The sequence below is a fragment of the Pseudopipra pipra genome, chromosome 4 (genome assembly GCF_036250125.1).
Source record: "Pseudopipra pipra isolate bDixPip1 chromosome 4, bDixPip1.hap1, whole genome shotgun sequence".
NCBI lineage: Eukaryota > Metazoa > Chordata > Aves > Passeriformes > Pipridae > Pseudopipra > Pseudopipra pipra.
This window is the reverse complement of record NC_087552.1, coordinates 2,553,817-2,575,310: the sequence shown is the minus strand read 5'-3', so window position 1 is coordinate 2,575,310 and position 21,494 is coordinate 2,553,817. Positions and strand designations below refer to the sequence as shown.

At 44.4% G+C, this 21,494-nt stretch overlaps 1 protein-coding gene across 38 annotated transcripts in view; it reads right to left on the bottom strand.

The window, feature by feature from the left end:
• Nucleotides 1–21,494, bottom strand: part of ANK2 (ankyrin 2) — a 281,285-nt gene that overhangs the window by 171,321 nt on the left and 88,470 nt on the right. For 9 of the 38 annotated variants that reach the window (XM_064653770.1, XM_064653774.1, XM_064653785.1 and 6 more), the window contains exons 1-2: nucleotides 15,842–15,976; nucleotides 14,491–14,547 (exon numbers count right to left, since the gene is read on the bottom strand). The exons of 2 other annotated variants lie outside the window; for them this stretch is intronic. In XM_064653770.1, the coding sequence (XP_064509840.1) occupies nucleotides 14,491–14,547; nucleotides 15,842–15,925 (141 nt within the window). In that variant the 5' untranslated portion in view covers nucleotides 15,926–15,976. Of the gene's footprint in view, nucleotides 1–14,490; nucleotides 14,548–15,841; nucleotides 15,978–21,494 lie in introns of those variants that run through there. 27 more of the 38 variants (XM_064653799.1, XM_064653798.1, XM_064653805.1 and 24 more) reach the window with 6 other exon arrangements.

Sequence of the window (21,494 nt, the reverse complement as noted above, 5' to 3'; positions counted from 1 at the left end):
TCTCTTCAAAAGCATTGCCTGGTTGTGCATAAAAAGCCTTCCCCGGAAAATAATCAGAGGGAAAAAATTCCAAGGCCGCTGCAAATACACTAATTCCAGGGTACATCTTAGTTATGAAAATTTGCCTTTGATTTGGACACTTGTTTCAAGAAAATTAACATACAAACCAGAAGTTATCGTAGATAAGACAAAGGATGAAATTAATTTTAACATTTCTATCCTTTTTTTTTTCCCCTTTCTCCTTTATTTCCAGTTAGAACATTTAAAGTTCCATGTTCCACGGATTGCAAAAATGGGGGCTGGTGCCTTTCATTCACCAACTACCACTTTTGTCAGGTGGATTTTGGTACCATCTGAAGTGGCTTTTGTCCTGTAGCATAAAAATAGATGACTGCCTTGTTAATATACTCTGGCTCTTTAGCTGACACACAGAGGGTGTAACAAAGTCACAAACACAGAGCAGGTTGGAAAGGACCTTAACATCAAAGTCAGCAGCAGACGTTCATTAATCTAAAAACAGTTACATTTTAAAAAGCCTACTGAGAGAGTGGGCCTTCCTAGCCCGAAAAAGGAGGATCAAATAATGCTTAAATCAAATTATATAAAATTCTTCCTCACTCATTCTGTTCATGTTATTAAAATACCTTAAATTTCTCTCGGTGAACTGTGGAGCTGATAGTATTAATGCTCATTAAAGAACTGCACAGAGAGAGATACTGCTTTAAAGCTAAAATTCCCCAGGCAGAGGGCAGGAGCCCCCCAGACCCAGCACTTCCCATGAGGCAACTCATAGAGATGCAGGGAAGAAAGAGCACCCACTACCACTATCACTGTTTTATCCTTTCAAAGGTACTGTCTCTCTCTTTCTCTTTTTTTTTTCCTCCCCATCTCTAAGCAAAGGCAACTTTTTCAGGGGGAAATAGATATTTTCGTGATCTGCTATGATGCCTCATTAAGTGTGTTGTTTTGGCAAGCCATTATCCAGCTGAAAACGTTTTGACTGGGAATTTTTTATAAGCACAGAGAAGCGTTTGCACTGAAAGTTGCCTAAAACACTCCTGAGTTTGTATGGGAAGTGATTTGATGATCTGATTGCTCACAGGATGCAAATCCCTGTCCCAAGCACCAAAATCCTCACAGCTGAGATGGCTTTTCTGGCTTCACTGGAAGTGTCAGACTGGAGGCAGGGGTAGGAAGCCAATTATTTTGGGGTCTGTTTTGAGAAGTGCTTATTTCTGTCCGTGCCTGGATGTGGAGTTGTCAGTTTGTAAGGCTCCTGGTGCCTGGGACATGCACCAGTAGGTTGTTTACTGTAATGAATTATTAGCCTTTTTAATGTGTATTTGCCCACATAATGGTAGGGGGGAATCAATATGTTTAATTTTTGCTGAATGGAATAAATGATTTGAGCACAATTCAGAGTAGAAGCTCAGGCAAGTTCTAAAGGTATTTGACTTTGCATTAGAGGAAATGATGCTCATTGCAGTGGAATTGGACTGGATGACCTTTAAAATCCCTTTCAACCCAAACTGTTCTATGATTTTATGATTTGTGTAGGAGTTTCAAGAGCTGTTGACTACTGAGAGAAGAGCCCAGGATCCAGCAGTGAATTGTGTCCCCAGAGAGGGACATGGATTTTGAACATCCCCCACACACTTCACCTCCATGGATTGTTAGCTCAGTATCCTGCTACAAAATATTCCTGTACATTAGGGTTTTTTATGAATTAACTGAAGTGTTCTCACACCTGTTGCTAGGGATACAATACAAAATAAATGTGGGATACTGTTATACTTAGAGAGTGTATAAGATGTGTCTAGAATAAGATGTGTCTAGAACACTAATTTTAAAAGGTATTTTAAGGTTCTGTGTGGTTCTTACAAAAAGCATAAGGTAAGAAGAATGCATGGAGCTTGAAGATGCAGGCAGTTGGGTTTTAATTATTTCTTATTTATTTCTCAATGGTGTGTGTGTATTTCTGAGATTTAAAAAAAAATACAAAACTAAATACAAAACTAAAATAATTTGTGTGCAGTCACAAGGCAGAACTGCACAGAAATCCTGCAGAAACAGAGTGCTGGCCCTGTTGCTGGAGCCTAATTAACAGACTGCAGCTTGGGATTTAAGAAAGTCTCAGTGACATAATATCCTTTTAACTGGGTGTGATTAACAGGTTACCCTGAATATTCTCAGCACCTTCACCTATACATTTCTGAGGTGACACACACACATTGACCTGATAATACTGAAAGAAATGCAGCCAAACTGACACAAACCCTTCTGAAAACTCTCTTAGGGCTTTTAAATATCAACTACCTTTTTTTTAAAACGCAAACCATGAGAAAATACATATATATACAAGTGAATGTACAGGGTTTCAAGTTAATACACACATGCAAACACAGGGTAGATGACACAAAGTGTCATGTCCAAGCTACTCTGAACAAAAACACTTTGCAAGCTGCAATACAGAAATACCAAAAAAAAAAAAAAAATCAGTGAACCTGAGAGAGAATCAGGTACATTACAAACCACCTTCTCATTAAATACCAGAACTAAAATATCATGCTGTTTTATAGCCTTCCACTTTTTTAAAGCAGCATCCTAACTAATTCAAATGCTCTTCGCCCTCTTTGGCAGATCATCAACTAAACCACCACCTGGCTTAATTAAGCAGGATTGAAACTATTCTGCATAAAAGTAAGCATAAAAGGTGAGAGAAACCACATGTTCATCTTTTATCTCATATTTACTCATGTCCCTGAAACCTAAGAACACTTTCATTCCCTGCTGGACTCCTCACAATGAGTGTTGTGCTTTATATGAATGCCATGAAGATTCATAATCTGGGTAAAAATGCATCCATGGACATGTGTGTGGAAACCAGCAGTGAGCTCACTCTGGTGAGATCCCACCTGGAATGCTGCACCCAGCTCTGGGGGCACCAACACAGGAAGGACATGGACCAGAAGAGGCCACCAAGATGGTCAGAGGGATGGAGCAGCTCTGCTGTGAGGAAAGACTGAGAGAGTTGGGATTGTTCAGCCTGGAGAAGAGAAAGCTTTGGGGTGACCCAATTGTGGCCTTTCAGGACCTGAAGGAGCTACAAGGAAGATGGAGAGAGACTATTTCAAAGGACCTGGAGTGACAGGACAAGGGGGAATGGCTTTTAATTCCGAATAGTACAGTGAGTTTATCAGCAGCTCACTGTTCTTTAGACTTAATTTTGAAAATATGATTTATCACCCCTTTTCCTTCATCTCCTCTCCTGATATTTTTAAAGAAGATGGTTAAAATCTCTGTCTCACTGGCCTTGGCTGCCAGCCAAGGGAACGGGCAGTAGGATTAGACGGGATATTGGGAAGAAATTCTTCCCTGTGAGGGTGGTGAGGCCCTGGCTGTAACAGTTCGTTTGGACACATGTCTGGAATAAAGGCAAGTGCCACAAACATTTAAACACACAAAATACCTTTTATTACAGTAATAATAATAATAATAAACTTAGCAAAGAGAATCAAAAGCTAAAAAAAGATACAAAATAACTACCTTATTGTGTGGCCTTTAAAACAAATACTAAGAATGGCATTTATACCACGATATTAACTAGTAAAAAGGGAGTTTAAAGGGATACCAGAAAGGGATCCTAACACAATATTATGGATAACTATTCACATGACATTGGTTAGCAAATGGGGAAATACTATGGATACTAATAAAAGGGTATTAAAGGAACACTAAAGGATATTTAAAGTTTTCTTTCTTGGTTGCTTCCCATCACTAACCTGTGCCCACCCCCACAGACAGGCCAGGGCTGTCAGGATCTGCAGCAGCTGGTCGGTGCCCATCCCTTAGCGGGCGTCCCCGCGGAGCAACACAGGCTCGGTGGCAGGATGAGGATCGCTCAGCTCAGCAGTCCTGACAGCCCATTTGATCAGCTCCACATTACACCACGCAGGGCCAGGACGTAGTATAAGGTGGGGCCTGAATGGCAGCCAAACACTGCCTGATTATTGCCTAATTAATGGCAACTGTCTGTGCCTGCTCTACTTGTAGGGCAAGGGGCCAGCGACCCCTGCCCACATCATCTTCCTCTATGCTCCATTGATCATCTAATTCTAAAGTAACCCCCCTTACACTGGTACAGGCTTCCCCATCCCTGGAAGTGCCCAAGGCCAAGTTGGATGGGGCTTGGAGCAACCTGGGCTGGTGGGAGGTGTCCCTGCCCATGGCCGGGGGTGGGACTGCCTGATCCTTAAGGTCCTTTCAAAACCCAGGCCCATTGTGTAGTTCCATGATTTCTAAAGGTCCTCTCAGAGCAGATGAGGTGTGGGATGGCACCTCTGCTACTAAAGACTGGGAAGGTGAGTGGGGAAGCTGCTGCTCATTAATCCTGGCCCACAGCCAGGCTGTCACCACCCACTGTGACACTGGCTCTCAGGGAGCCCAGCACCTGCACAGGGGTGACAATGAAGCCAGCAAAGGACAAGAACTTGAATAAATTCTGAACTAAATGCTTGGCTGGCAGCCAAGGCCAGTGAGACAGAGATTTTAGGCATATTCTTTAAAAATATCAAGAGAAGAGATGAAGGAAAGGAGGTGATAAATCATATTTTCAACATTAAGTCTAAAGAATAGTCAGCTGCTGATAAACCCACTGTACTTTTTGGAATTAAAATGCAATTCTTTTCCAAGATTGTTCCTTTTTGGCTTTCAAGTTATTTTCCTGAAAACCTTTCCATAATTTTATCTTCTGTGAGTCTCCATTTTATTTCGCTGAAATTCTATTATGTGCCAGCAACCCAATTGTGAAACCTCTGCAGTTAGTAAGTTCCCAGAGGCTACAGAAACATTTTCTTCATTTAGAACAGCTGAAAAAATAGTTCTTTATTTGAGCAGACAGATCCACGGAAGGCATTTAGCGACCTAAGAAACAAAGCCACTGAGCACTGCAAGGAGTAACACACTGCATGGCTGGAGTGGACAAAGGCCTTCAGCAACCATCTGAACCCCAGCTGGAGGCCAAACCTGAACATTTATGTCCACTCAAACAGATGTTGAATGAGATCAACGTAAAGAAACTATGTTTGGTTTGCCTCTGTCCTGAAATGTTTTGCTAGACAAAGTTTACCTAAATCAGAATAAACCCTAAATCATCCCTGCTGTTATTTGTAAAGGGTTTTCCACACCTGGAGTTTTCTCTGTAGTTCTTCTGCATCAGAAGCTCTCTGTGCATGTGCACCCCCTGGGGCAGCTCTGGACTAATTAACTGCCTGCCTTGCCCTTCCTTCCCACTGCTCTCAACCACAGCCAACAGGAGGTCGAAATTGCAGACAACAAGACCACGTCAGAGTCAGTAAAACTGAGGTCATCTTCTCTGTTAGCACAACCAGCCAATCCCATTATCCCCCTGCAATGAGAGAAGCTCATCATCTTTCCTGAGCTCAAGTCTGTGTCACAAGTAACGATGTTCCAAACACGTCTCACAATTAATGTGCCCTCCCCGCTGTCCTTGGAGCGTTGCACTGATGTGCCACATCTTACATCACCCTAAGATGCACTGGCTGTACACCACAAACTCTGATGGAGCTTCCAGCAATGCAGAACAGTGGGACAACTCTGGGGAAGTCACCTTCTGGCCACTTGAAACCCCTCAAACCAGTCACACCAAACCTTCCCTGGGGTTGGGGGTTTTGTCTGACGTGACAGGGTGTTCAAATTCACACACGATAAACAGGAACCTCACTTCGTATTTTGGAAACAACCACGCAGCCCGATTTGCCAAAAACTCACCTTGATTTCCAGCAACACTGGGAGGCTTGGAGGAAACAGGTGAAAGAGAACTCTGAGGGTTACAAAAATAAATAATTAAAAAAAACCAGTGAAAGTAACTCTCCCCAGAAGAAACTGCTGTAATGTCATCTGGAATAAATCATCTACCTACACATTTCACCACCTCAAGGCAATGTGTGATGGACTTACTCAATCCTCACTGTTGAGATACAGTAGGTCATCACAGCTAAGCACTGCTTTTATATTTTAAAGGTCAATTGACATGCTTCAGGGAGAACTAACTGCATGTTTCCACAGGTATCTGCTGAATTTTATGGCACAAGCTGGGAAATGGACTGATGATATCATGTTTTCCACAAACATCAATATATACTAATGGTTCTGATTACTACTGCAATAAAACCATCTCAAAATTTTATTAGGTAACAAGGAAAAATTTTCCAGAGAAGGATTAAATACCTGGCCCCAGAATTTATCAATCCAAGCTCTAAATATATCAAAAAGCAGTCCCAATTCAGCTATTCATGAAGCTACATGCCATAAATGTCAAAGGTAAACAAGGAAATATTTAACCCATACCTGGTGGGATGGATCTCAAAGCCACTAAAAGGAAGTAAAATTACCAAAGCAAGGGGCCTTGAAGCTGGTCCCCAGCAGTGAGAGGGAGGCAGGGGAGCTGAGGATCACTGGATTCTCAGCCTGGTTTTGGCACTTGCACCTGAGGTTGCCCCAGGCAAACCCCTGCAAAGCAACTGGCTGCAGTGATCCCAATTTTTCCTATGAACCACATTAGCTGCAGTGATGGCAAATGCTGTTTGAGAAAATGAGTGTATATTAATATTAGAATGGCAGCTGAATCTCAGCTGATCAAACCAAGCATTACAGCAACACAAATCCCACTCTCATTTCATTGGTCTTTTTGAGGCAGAAAAAAAAGAACCAAAGAATTACCTGCTTTTCATGCTTTTCCAATAAAGGGTTTTTCTAAGTACATGGTAGTGAAAAACACCTCTCTGGTGTTCTAGTCAAGCACCAAAACACTGTCACACAAAGAACCAGCCTCACCTTCTCTCCCAGTTGCTCATTTCCATCCCTTCCCATCCTGTCTCCTCTACAGGGAGGAAGAGGGGAGCTCAAACCCAGATGGGATTCTTACTCTGGTTCCCAGAAAGGACAGCAGAGAGATCCAAACCCCATCAGTGCCAGAACTTATTTCTAAACACAATTACAAATGCCACATCTACGTTACAGACTTTGGAGACTTTTCAGACTAGAACCTGAACTATTTGGTTTCCTTCTGTATTAAACAGAGCTTCTCTTTTGGGCAGTTAAACTACATTTTTCTCAGAAAGTTCCAGCAAAAGGTTAACCATTTGTTCCTTCTCTCAGGGAAAAAAATAAAACTTATCACATTCATCCTCCCAAGAGGGCAGATGGGAGAAAATACACAGAGGTCCAAGTTCAAACATCATTTGCCCATGTGAATGATCCACTAACCCTGGTCTCCACCATCAACATCCAACACATGAAGCTTCCCTGATTCCAACTCATGCTCAGCTGGTTTGTAACCACATCTTTGTCACTTTGATTGCATCAATCAAAAAGGTGGCTCCCATTAATTGTATTTACTGCTTTCATTCGGCCTTTGGGTTGGGGTTTTTTTAATTAAATGTGTTTGCTTTCCATTTGGGTGAAGCCACATTGTGCAGAAGATATTTCCAGCAGCATTTTTTAGCTCATTCACTAAAAAAAATTGGGATACCATTCACAGAACTGCTGTATAGGTACGAGCCAGGCTGTATTATTTCTGTTCAGAGGTAACAACTGGCTTATAACAATGATTTCTAAGAAAGGCATGTTGTACATCACTACCCTAATTGCTGTCAGCCACATTTCCAACGGGCCACACTCCTAAGCTCCCTCTGCAAAGGAGCAATCTCGAATCTTAAAGTGTACATTAGTGCATAATGAGATCCTGGCAGCTGTTTTCCAACTGAAAGCCATCGCCTGCTGCTTCTGTTGGTGATGTGGCTGTGAAAAAAGCAGTTCTGCTGACGAGCAGGGGGGAGAGAGGCGTGCACAAATACATGGCCTCACGTATAATTAATCACGAGCCCTCACAGGCTTACACCCCCCAACACAATTACAGAGACTGCAAGCAAGCTCTGCAAGGGCCATGCTTTCCCTGGAAAACACCTTCTGCACCATTAGAAGAGGTTAATTAAAGGTAAATGCAGTAACAAAAGCTGGGCTTGCCTCAAGGTACAGGAGGGGATACTTGCACCTCTCCTCCCCAGCTCTGAAGTGCACCAAAGAAAATGGTAACTTAGCTCTACACTTGACCCATTTAACCGGGATTTCACACCAAACAAGAGGCCACCAGCAGTTCAGAGGGCTGAGAGGGACGTTGAAAGGATCTCCAACTGGAGCAAGGGGGCTTGGGCAGGGCAGTGACCTTTAGACAAGGCTTCTCTCCCCCTCGTTTTCGGGAATGCCGCAGTCATCGTTCCGCCCTCGGCACGAGTAAAGCAGCTCAAGCACAAGTGGAAATGCCAGCTCATAAAGCGCCTTTCTTCAGTGCTTCAAAGCTAATGAGCATGAATCACTGATTGATTGGAAAATCTGTGCCCATTCCAGCGCTTCTGCTTCCTGATGTTCGCCCTGCTCTGCTCTGGTCAGAGATGCAGGGCAACCAGAGCCCAGCTCCCCGCCGGCTGTACCAAACCCACGCTCCCATCCAGCACTGACTGTGCTCTGCTGCCATGCTCTGGAAAAACCACGGGATACAGCACACCATCACACCCCCGAGGGCACACACACACAGCCCAGAGCCTGCTCCTCCTGGTGTTTATGCCTATTCATTCATTTTTTGATTAGGTCATGCCAGTGTATCCACCAGGACGGTCAGATGAGATTGCTAAGGGTTTGCACCATGAATAACTGCCACTGTTTCTTGACATTTACATGTTGACATCTGCTCTCTGAGACTGAAAGCTGCCAGATGTATTAGATATTTAGAATGTTTTAAAAAGAGCATTTCGGTCACAGGAAAACAGCACCATTTCTAGTACAGTAGGAAATAAACAAGGTTCAGAACTCTATATTCTATAAAAGGGTGAAAATTATTTATGAACATCAGTTTCCACTTTCATTTATATACCTCTAAACCAGCACCCATTTTCTTCATTGCCTCAACTGCACCAACACACACTTCAAACCCTGCCTTGTGTAAAGGAAACCCAGGAGTGGAACAACCAGCAGATTTAATTGATCATCATGGAGCTAAATCCTTGCAGGAATCTGTGCATTCCTGGTGCCAACTGAAATCCATACCCTCTGTTTGCTCACATCCAGTAGCAGAGCGTAATACAAACCCATGGCAGCCAAGACTGGATCAAACAAATAAAAACAACCAATCCCTTCTGAACTGCTCAGCCTATGGCAGAACCCTGTGTGCTGTTTAACCTAGAAAATCACTTCCAACTGCAATTACTGCTGTTTGCTCTCTCCTTTCCTTAGGAGCTGATCCTATTCTCCAGGGAGCATTTCATTCACCGGACTAAATCCATGTGTGTGTGAGCTAAACTGAGAGAAAACAGAAGTAGGTTACAAATTGTGTACCTGCTGGTAACACAAGTGCAGCCAGCTGGAAGGAACCACAGAAGAGGTGAGATAACATAAGTTGGTGTCTACCTTTACTCCTTTAGTTGCCATGTGCTCAAGCAATCTTTCTACTTCAAGAAGGTTTGGAGGAGACTGATCCAGGCCAACAGGTTTGATTTTGCCATGCCCTAAAGGATACACTGCCTTTCTGTTTAAAAAGGTAAAGATATAATACTACATTTCCATCCTCCAAAATCACATTTGAAAGAGAGAAAGATAATTTGAAAATCAATTACGTGTGTTTTCAACCATGAATTTTTCACCAAAAAGTGACCTGAAGCAATTCACTGCCTCTCTCAAGCAATTTTAGAAACTACTCTGAGGGGGCCTTAAACATTGGCCCATCTCCATCTACTTTTTAAATATTTCTCTCTCCTGTATTTGGTGCCAGAGAACAATGAAATCAAGTGGAAATAAATGAGAAAATGCAAAATTACAAGGATCCCACTGAAAGACTAACAGTATGGCACATTTCTACTGAAAATGTACTGAGGAAATAGTGGATTATTCCTACCCAGTGTAGGAATAATAACAGTAAGTTCAAACTTTTAGCTCAGCAATTTCTGTCACCAAGACAAAAGCAGCCTACTTAATCAGCTAGGAAAGATTTCAAAATGATTAATTCCTGCAATTAAATGAGGATGGAAGGGCCCCCAGCCATCTTATTATTTTTTTGGCCTCCCTCTGTTCCTTGCACTTCAGAGCTCCAGGGCTCCCAGTGCCTAACCTAAATATCTACGTGCTGCATATGTCAGTCTAGATTTGGAGAGTGAAAGAACCTCCCTAGCCAGAAATGTCATCTGAAGCATCAACACAAGATGCCCAGTGGAGACAGGGACACAGAGCCACAAAACCACGGGATCTCTGATGGGGAGAGGCAGGTAAGAGAGGCAAAGACCAGGAGGGGAGGGGAGGCAGGGACAGAGCACGTGGCTGCCTCCAGCGTGGCCCCAATGTCCCTAGAGAGCCAGGACAGGCGGCTTTGAGCCCAGCTCAGGCTCTGTCACCGCAGGAAGGCGTGACGAGGCTGCGAGATGTGCGAAGGCGAGACAGTATGTGCCATCCCTGACAGCCTCAGGCATCCTGCAGGGAGAAGGGGAAGCTGGCTGGGGAACAAGGGACTTGCTTCTCTGACTCAGTTGATGTTTGCCAAACATTGGTGAAAACGAGCGAGAACTGCGAAGGGCAAACCAGGAGCCCGGGATGTGGGATCAACACGCCACACTGCTCCGTGGAACAGCCACCGCTCGGATCCAGATCACTGCCTGCTTGCTCTCTTCACAGCATTTCATCTGGGAAATGCAGCACTGCCACAAATCTTCTAAGACACTCAAACCACTTCACCCCTTTGCAGATTCCTGTTGCTCTGTTAAGAAAACCCCGACATTTTCAAAAGCGATGTATAAATTAACTTTAAAGCCCGCAATGAAGAAATGTAACCTTCTAGGTAGCTGTGTTAGCTCTAAGACTTGTTCATTGCTCATCCCAGAGCACAACAGTGATTGAAGTGACCCTGTTCCACTAGAACATGAAGACCTAGAAAAGCCAGGCTCAGCTGCGTGGCTGAGATCGTGTGCCCTCTCCATCTTATGCACTTTACGTTTCCAGAAAACACAATGACAACACAAAATTCTCCACTCCACACGTTCAGCTCTGTCACCCATCATTATTTTTTCCCTGTCTTGCTGCCGTGAGGGAATGGAAATTATTCCCCCGGAGTGTCGATCACCACGGGGCTGCTGATGCAACAGTTGCTCTGCAGCAACTTGGGACACGGAATGAGATGTTCTATCCCACAGCGGGACAAACACACACCATTTTTGGTTTGTTACCGTCACACACACAGCAACTGAAGCTAAATACATCAGAGCAGTTGCAGCTACGTTAGTCTTACAGCTGGGACAAAATGTGCTGGAAGCCCCATGCTAGGAAGAAAAGGCAAAGGGAACAAGCAAATCCTGATCTGAGGAATGCAAGAACATCAGTGGAGTTGCATCAGATTGAGGACAGCACAAACCATGTTAAAGCACAGGGCAGACATTGAGGAGTAAGACTGGTCTGACCCTTCACAGCCTTCACAAACCTGTCTCTCGCCTCCACAACTTTAAAACAAGTTCATCTTTTTCCCCATCTATTCTCTTCTTTCCAGAGCAGATTCTAGTGCCATTTCTCTGCCTGTTTACTTTCGTGTAAATTGGATTAGCTCCGCTGAAAGCGAGGCAGTTCCAGCCCTCTCCCACTGGTTCAGCTGAAAGAATAAGACCTTGCAGAAGGTGCACTACCAGTAAAATTAATAATATTGAACACCAGCGAGCTGGGTTAACTTGTAACTACCACTTTACCTTTGTGATAAAGCCTTTTAGACATCCTACTGCTGAAAGGAAGGAAAGCCTGTGTTTTTTCCTCATTAGCACTTTCTGCCTGTTCAATTTACTGCATATCGACCGAAGGAAAACCTTCCTTCTGAAACCAGAGGACATGATCTCTCTCAGGAGAGGCAGCAGACTCTGGTTTCATCCTGGTTGGATCACCCAACAGCACAGCCAAGAGCAGGGTGGCCACAGCAATTTGTCTGTCACCGGTAACAACAGCAGAGCCAGGGAAAGAGCAACAACTAGAGAAGGCAAAGTGGGGCTTGGCCAGCTTGGAAGGATGGCAATTTAGGGACACCCCACCCAGCAGACTGGAACTGCTGTCACACCAGTCCTCACAATGATTTTGGAAGAGATGAACACTGTTTGAAAATACTAAAATAGCCACATTTGCCATCAACTAAACTGTTGTTTAAGATTATCACGGCACCATAGATGATGATGGTGAAAGCACAGAAATACAGGAGCAAGAGGGACCTCCTCTAAGGGCTTGAATCCAGTCCAGTGATAGGTTAGAAAAATCACATCTCATTCATAATTCAGTTTCTCTTGGCTCTTTATCTGATTAAACCCATTAGAAAGCTGCAGAAGAGGATCATTTCCTCTTCCCCTCTGACAGCCTTTTGCTTGAGGACACTAAAGCCAAGCTCCTCTGCATTTTGCTCTCTCTTCCAGCAATCCCTCTCCACATGTTTTGTGTACATTTGGATTCTCCTTCTTGAACAACATCATGCTCGTACTCCAAAATGGGTCCCAATTACCTTATGCACAGAATAAACAATCATAAGTAATCAAAACTCATTAAAAGCATTTGCTTGTACACTCCAATGATTCCTTTAGCAAGTATACAACTTCCACTGGAAGCACCGCACCTAATGCACCCAATTTTATTTAAAGGAGGAGATTATGCTTAGGTTAGGAAAAGAAGTCTCATTTCTCTCTCTTTAAATCAACATTACAACTTCCTCCAAGTCTTTTCCAGTATGAGCCTGACTGCAGGCTTTTAATTTCTCTAAAAAAAAAAAAGAGCAATACCAAGACTGGAATTCTGTTGTAAGCTAAAACGGATTATTTTTGCACTAAATCACCAGTGGTGTGGGGTTTATGAAGAACCTGTAAGTTTAGGAAGAACTTCCTAAAGTTCTGGAAAGCCCTTTGCCATTAGGGCTTTTAGTACTAGATATGGGAACAGGCTTTATTTTCTGCCTGGTGAACAACAGTAGTCGGTTTTCATCTCAAACACTCAAGAAAGAAAAAAACCATCCTTGAAAGGAATTGTAGGAATTTAGCACTTGGACCCATCACAATATGTACTCAGTAAAGGACAGAAGGAAACATCAAAAAACCAGTATATTGTAAATTTATGATGGCTTGCTGTGCTACTCCTTCAACACCAGTGCTGGCTACCAAGATGAGAGGACAAACTCCAAGTGCTGCTCTCAGCAGGTTTCCACAAAGTTCCACCAGCAGCAGAATGACCCTGTTCTGTTCCCTTCTGCATCCCAATGCACTCCAATACCAGAACTGAATGAATCCAGATTTTTCCTCCCAGGAACACACATTTTGTCATATCCCAGTTATCACATGGAGGAGAAGTACCACTGGAAAACTGGATGCAACCCTACCACTGCATTCACAAACCACAGAATGCACAAAGCCAGAACCATCACCACGAGGATTAAATTTGGCTTTGTGCAGGTAGTAATTTTCTCAGTTTTATGAAAACTCCAATTTGCCTTTCCTGTATTAGGACAAAACTGAAGTCTTCTTATCCTAAAGTGTGCAGGCAGTAAAACAAATGGGGTCCTGCTGAAAATTAAGAGAAAAACCTATGTAGCTTCTCATCCAGAACATCATCCTGGAATACAGAAGATCCAGCTGAACACTGTATCCAAGCTAAGCTGCTCTCTGCCTCTCTCAATACATAGATCAAACTCATCCAGCTCAATTAATATTTAATTATCCACACAAAAGGGATCAACTTCCACAGAACAGATAGAGGGCATGTTGGCTGGTGCAATGCAGCTTCTACAGCAAAAGTAGTTCAGGACCTGAAAACAGGCTACATTACTTGGGATTTTGGAGCTCTTGCACATGGCACTTTTGTCTCTGTTCCCAAAATAAATTGTGCCTACCTAGTCAAAACACAGAGGAATTCAATTTGGAATTCTTGTACTCTTGGCTATTTACAAGGTGTATCTCTCCCATCGAGAAAATTATCTATTTTGAGGTTTTCAGAAATTAATTCATGGAATTTTAAAAGGAATATTAAAGCTTGGAGCTGTATTTCTTCAGCAAGTCACTAAGGGTAAAGACTCATGAGGGCTTATCTAAAACCAGAACTGAGTCACCAACATCTATTGCATCCAAACTCAAGGTTTAACAGTTTTTGCCTAATATCTGTCAATTCAAAATGCCTAATTAATATTTCCTGGTTGCAAAAGATAACTTTAAGAAGATACCCATTTATCACGCTTTTGGAAAATTAAGATGGATCAGCTGTTATAAAGACTCTGAATATGGAGACTCAATAAATAAGAGATGCTTTCCAAGCACAGTCATTTGGCAATTGTTTCAACCTTGAAAGGCTCTGGGCCACTTGACTTGGAAAACATGAAACCACAAACACATTGATTACAAAAAAAAAAGTGATAAAAACACCCACTTTGATTCCTTGGATCTTCAAAACATCTCTCCTAGTATGATACTGTTCCCAGGTTATCTAAAAGTCAAATTAAAACATCGGGTATGCACTTAATCATTTGATTTTTGCTCCCTCATACAGACTTCCATGCCCACACAAATGAACCTTTCAAATCCAGAGGTGAGACCAAGCAGATATCCCCTCTCCTACTCGGTTCTGCTTAACTATAAGGCCAAGATGCTATATAAAATCCCCCACTGTGTGGAGATCCAGGCAATATTCCAAGCACAATGGGGTGGGGTGAGGATGTTTTTGTTCAAATTCTCGCTTAGACTGGATTCTCTCATGCCTTTACGGTTGTAGGTACAGAACCTTCCCCTCTGTGATAAAAAAGGGCCTGACAGCGTCACCTTGTTGCAAAGGAGCTTTTCCTCACCAGGTCAAAGCCTTTGCACAAGTCCCTGAACACATGTCTGGGTGTTATTTCAATTTGTAGCAATTTGTCTTGCTTGTGTACAGCGTTGGTTAAAATGCAAATTCTACGCAAAATGAGGGACTGAAGAATTCATCGGTGAATCTACTTTGTAAGGATTAAATTCTTCTTCACCCCGCAAGCAGCCCCCCCAAATTTCAAGAGGGTAACCAATGTTACACCAATGGACATAAAAGAAGGGGAGGGGGGGACTAACTGTAAACCCGTTTATGTCATAATTATGCAGCACCACAGACATCTTTCCTTCCTATTAAGGGGGAGAGAAAACCCAAACAGAAATAAATAGCCGCCTGCAATTAAAGCCATTAAAAAGAGATTACCTCAAGCAGGGGGTTGAAGTAGCGGGCACTGCACGCTGCACCTTGCAAATCAACCATTTGTGACAGAGAGACCGGACACACGGGGAACGTGCCCCGGGAACTGGGTGTGGCTGGACAATTCACATTTTTTACCCCGTTACTTGTCGCTAACATCACTGAATTACCGCGGATGGCACAACAGCCAGCGATGTATCCCTCCAAGACTGTTTAATGTATCTCTCCAAGACTGTTTACGGCACGACCTAAGAAACACCTCCGGCAAAAATAAACGGAAGGTCTGTAAACCCCGCATATCTGTGCCGCCTGAAGGAAAAGGGATGGCAGCACACGAGCCAAGACCCCCGCTTCTGCCAAAATAAAGAGCCCGCTCCCTCCGGGGCAGCATCCCCTGCCGAACCACGCCAACTTCCACGGAACGAGAAACGCAGGAACCACCCTCCGGCTCGGCTATCGCAGCGCTGCGGGTTCCACAAGGAGACCCTACCCGGGGAGAGAGCCCGCCGAGCACCGGCAGGGCAGGAGCTCCGCGTTCCCCCCCGACCCCCGGTCCGGCTCCCACCTTCTTGGGTCTCTTCCTGCGCTGGCTGCCGCCCCCGTTGCACTTCTCCCCGCCGTCGCTCTTCTGGGCCGCCTCCTCGTTCATGCTGCTGGCGAGCGGCACTGCCGTGCCATGCAGGCTCGGCGCCCAGCCCCAGCCCAGGGTGGCACCGCCGGGGCCGGCCCGGGGGCGGGCACAGCGGCCGCGTTGCCGTGGTGGCGGCGGGGCGGGGACGGCACACCCCGCGCTGCCGGAATCACCCACCGGCGGGGTGGGAAAACACCCTCGGAGCTCATCCCCCCGTTCCGAGCCCCCCCCGCCACCTGCTGCCACTAGAGACCAGGTTGCTCCGAGCCCCTGGAGCTTGGATGCTCACAGGGGTGGGGCAGCCACAGACCCTTGCGGGCTGTCGGTGCCTCGCCGGTTGTTTTTCTCTCCACCCAAAATGAGCTCTCGAAGGCTAAAGTCGCCTGGGAAAATGCACAGCGTGCACTTCTACTTCATCAGCCAGACAAAAACTGCAGGGACGGTGTTAAGACTGTCCCTGGCCAAAGGTTAGCATTTTGCTTTCTTTGAATAGCAGAACCAAGAAACAAAGAGATTTGTGGAGGAAAGAGGCTGAGAACGAAGTATTGGGTTGTGTCCTTCCTCAAAAACGAAACAGCCCTTAAAAAGTCACCAATGCTCCTCCGTGCCTGGCTGTGCTCAGGGAAGGAACACCCTGAGCTTCCCGGGCATCCCACACCACAGGATCACAGAATAATTTGGGTTTTAAGAGACCTCAAAGATCATCTCATTGCAACCTCCAGCCATGGGCAGGAACACACCTGTCACTATCCCAGGTTGCTCCAAGGCCCGTCCAACCCGGCCTTGAACACTCCCAGGGATGAGACATCCCTGTGGCATGAGGTGCAGCTCACCCCGCCTCCCTGTCCCCAAACCCACACACGGGAACGAGGTGTTTGGCCACAACTGTAACATCCCCGAGATGATTCAGCGGCAGCACTGGAGCAGACAATGGCAGCGTGATTGACACAGCACAAGGCGTTAGTTTGTACTACTAAAATAAATCACCTCCTCCTCGGTTTGGGAGAACAACACAGCAACGTTCACATGTAAATGCATGTGAGAATTGCAAATGCACTCTTCTGTTTCTTCTGGTGAATACTCAAGAAAAAACATTATTCCCTTCCACTTACAACTGAACAAAACAGCCAAGTAACTTGCCCTCCTTCTCAAACAGCAGCGAAGGCAGGGGAACAAAAGAAAAAAACTCCCTTTAACTGCTTACTCAGCAGAGGAGAGGCTGGAGAAAGTGGAAAGGACCCAATGAGGCATGAATTTGCTCTCCCACAATCACCCTGGCTGCGAACACAGCGAACATCTGCAGCACAACAACAATGTGAGCAGTGTAACAATCTGAAATCCTTTTTTTTTTTCCCCTTTACTTTAGAGTGGCTTCTTTGTTACTGCAAGCAGTAGTAAATTCTAGACTAAAATGAGAAATAAGTCATGTAAAAGCAAGGGGAGCTACAGATCTCGGAGAAGGCGGGTGCTATACAACACTGCATCTGTTATGCCATAATTAGAGCTGCAATCACTGTCACAGCAAGGATTTTGGGGAAGACGTACAACAGTCATTTGTTATCAGCATCAGACATCCATGGAATGCATTTGTGAACCTGTAGAGATGTGGGCATTCTTTTAATTTCCAAACAAGACTGCTCTGCACACACGTGCTGGTTTTAAAGAGAGGCCATCTCCCATTTCAGTTCAATTTTACACAAATTCTTCCCCCTCCCCAGCCCTTTCTCATAGATACTAAGTCTTTTACAGTCTTTATCTGATATTTGTTTATTCCTACTAAATCATCCTTGGATTAAGGCAGATTGTTCTAGTACATGGTGATGATGTACTGTGTGTTTTCTCCTTACAACCTTTCTTGCACAGTTAAAGAAACAAAAGCACTGATACATCTGAACGCGAATATGAACAAAACATCAATCACACAAGATGGTTCTGAAACCTACAAATCACACGAGATCGTTCTGAAAACCCAGAGGTGATGGGGCAGTGGTGTAAAGGGGATGAAGAGCACAATGTCTCCCTCAGCCAAATCCATCACTTCTCCCTCTGTCCCTAAAAGAGATGGGACCTGCTGCTACATTTTTAACTCTGTATTTACTCTGGTCTTCAAGCTAGAAAAGAATAAGGACACGGGATTGCAGGAGACATCCATGATAGCCAGGAAATGAGACTTTAATGATGGAAGAAGGCCTGATGCCTGGTCAAAGGAAGGATTCTCTGAGAGTCACTCTGAGCAACAAAAGGGCAGCACCCAGGGAGGCAGCCAGGGCTGGAAGGTGTGAGGGAGGAGTGACACAGAAACACACAGTTTGAGGATTTTCCATTTCCATCCTGAAGCTGCACACTTCTAACATGGTATTTCCCTCATTTCTGTCAGCACCGAAGAGTTGCACTGTCACACCGCTCCCTGGGAATTTAAGGTATGATGCAACACTGCCCACAACCAAAATATTAGAAAAGCCTATTGTGACAAGTATTTCAACTACAAAACCATCACAAATTTATTGAAGGGTGACAACCCTATTAACCTCAGCTGCTCTTCGCTCCTGTCCCCACATCCTGAGCATTCACCTTTGGCAATACAGACTTGGGTGCAGTCAAAGAAAACAAGTGCTCTTGGCTCAGTAACATTTCCCACCATCCCAGAAATCCAGCATGACACCTAACAAACCTAACCCAACCCCACAGGGAATCACAGCTGGTGTCAACTGCCAACAGGTCTAACAACAGCACAAAATCAGCCCTAATAACCACACAAGCTGTCTCAGAAGTGCCCAAACACCCCAGTCAGTCATAACGTTCCAAACTGCTGAAGGCATTCCTCACCACTTAAAAGTGGTTAGGAAAAAAATGCTCTAAGATGTGTAATGCATTCCCCTCACAGAATTTATTAGCTGAAAATATATGTAGATGTAAACTTCAGGTATGGGGAATTGCACAGGAGTGATTTTGAACTCACTTGAAACACACCTGCAGTCACACTCCTGATCAGCCCTCAGCAGTTTATAAAAGGGGGATCACATCTCCAAACCATATCTATCAACCCACCAAACAGGATCAATGGCTGGTAATTCATTATGAGCAACTCCCACGAAGGAGGGCTCAGGTGAGCAGGTAGATCAGTGTGTGTGTGGAATTGCCACAGATAGATCCTTGTTGGTTGTGTTGTTTCCAGGCTGCATACATTACACCTAAATCCAGGTGCTTAGCTCAAGTGCCTTAATCCCCCCAACATCTGAAGGACCTTCCAGAGTAACAACCAGGTTAACAAGTGGACAATCACCTCCCTTCAGACAGCTTTCATTCCAGGGGATTCCACCCCAGCTTAAACTTCCTTTAGAGAGCTGAAAACAAATGACACAGAAGTGTGAAAGCAGCTCCCTGAAAGCTCTTGGGAGCTGGCCCATCCTCTCCATCCTCTCCACAAGCATTGCCAGAAGTTTCCTGCAGTATTAGAGGAATCACTTCAATCTGAGAAGTGTGGATGGTCAGGAACGGCTTCCTTACTGAGTTTTGCTCGGGTGTTTTCCAGCCCCAGGACCCACACTCCCAAATTTATTCACATAGGCACGGGAACCCAAGGCAAAGGAGAATGTCCCTGCTACAGCTGCTGGCAGATGTCACCAGCCTGCACTGAGTGCTGGGATGCTGCAGTTGGGTCACAGCTGCTGTACAAGAGATCAGCTTTATCACTACCTCTGTCCATCAGTCTGTCACAGGCTTTCCCAGAGTCATTCCTTTTGATATCATTCCCAGCTACTTCCACAATTAAAAAATTTAATCCTACAGGGCCAGCTCTTTTCCCATTGAATTTAACAGCAGCAGATCCACTAAGATGTGTTAATTCCCACCACTGCAACAAACAACAACACTTAGAACCTCATCTTCTAGTTCAACTACAACTTCTTTCTACACTCTGACTTTACTTCAGACTCTGCATCCATCCTGCCTGTACCTTTTCAAAAAGGTTAAAGAAAAAAAAGATAAAACACTGTCAGCAAGTCAGAACACTTCCACATTCCACAGTTTGGAAACTGAAGGCTCAGGGGGATCTTATCAATGTGTCAAATACAAATGGGAGACAGTAAAGAAGCTGAGACAGGCTTTTCTCAGTGGTGCCCCGTGGAGACAATGGGCATCAACTGAAATGCAAGAATATTTATTTAAACTTTTGAAAAATCACTTTAAAAGTAAAGGAATGGATTACCTAGCTAGATTATGAATTCCCAATCCTCAGATATCCTCAAAACATGACTGGTCATGGCCCTGAGCAACCTGTCCTGGCTGACCCTGATCCGAGATAGGGATTGGACTGGATGATCTCCAGAAACCCCTCTCCACCTCGCCTGTTCTGAAAGCAAACACTGTATTTGTTGCATCCCAGCGGTTAAAGGCATTAAAATACTCAGCTATTCCAGCTGAGCTAATTGCAAATATTGTCATTCTTAAAATGGGGACACCTATATTCTGTCAGTGGCTTCAGTGCTTATTATCCAACCCCCTGCAAATGTCATGTGCTGCAAGTGCTCAGTGTCTACTCAGCAGTGCCACAGATAATCAGCTGGGATTTTATCGACCCACCCCTACAGGAGTTTCTGCTGGTTACCTTGAGCTGAACCCTCAGCTTCCATCTGGCCCACCCTGATAAGACAGGAACAATAGAGCTGAGCAGAGGGGGATGAAAAAGCTGTCTATGGTTTACCACTGAGTCATTAAAACAAGCTGCAACAGCAAAGAGTTAAACTGTGCATGTATTTACTTATATCAGAAATATATCAAAAACTGAACAAGTTATTTTTATGATGATGAAATTACTAATAATACATATCATCTCATACATAAAAGCATTCCCTATTTATTCCCTCCTCAATGTATAAAGGACCAACACAAAACCCTAATAAGCAGATTCCTCTAACCAGGTGTTATAGCTTTCCATTAAAAATCACAGACTGGTTTGGGTTGGAAGGAACCTTGCAGACAATCTCTTTCCAATCCCCCTGCCTTGGGCAGGGACACCTCCCACTAGCCCAGGTTGCTCAGAGCCCTGTCCAACCTGCCCTTGGACAGTGCCAGGGATGGGGCAGCCACAGCTTCTCTGGGCAACCTGTGCCAGGGCCTCACAAGGAAGGATTTCTTCCTAAAACCCGACCTAACACTACATGTCCTTGTAGAAAAACAACCTGCTGTGTTTAAGTACCAGAACGTCACAGAGTTTACATCTAAAACACACACCAAAGTTATCTTTCTTTCATCTGGATTTCTGTTACACAGCCACGACTGACCTGGCAATTCATCTTTCTCAGGACAGCTGAGAAGCAAACAGCCATCTTCCAAGAAACACACAGACATATTGAATCACTTGGCTCTATTCCCTGTTGCTTCTGTCCTCTAGAAAAGTATCCTTCCATGGAAGTGGCAAGGAACTATCAATATTTAAGGTTTTTCAAATAGGGTTCTCAACAGCTTTTAAACATTGATGAAAGCCAAATCAGCGCTGCTGTGTGCTGGAATGGATGGGAGACTATCCAAATATCCACTAAAAATTAAGTAATGCACAATGCAAATTTGACTTCTTTCTTTTTCTAGA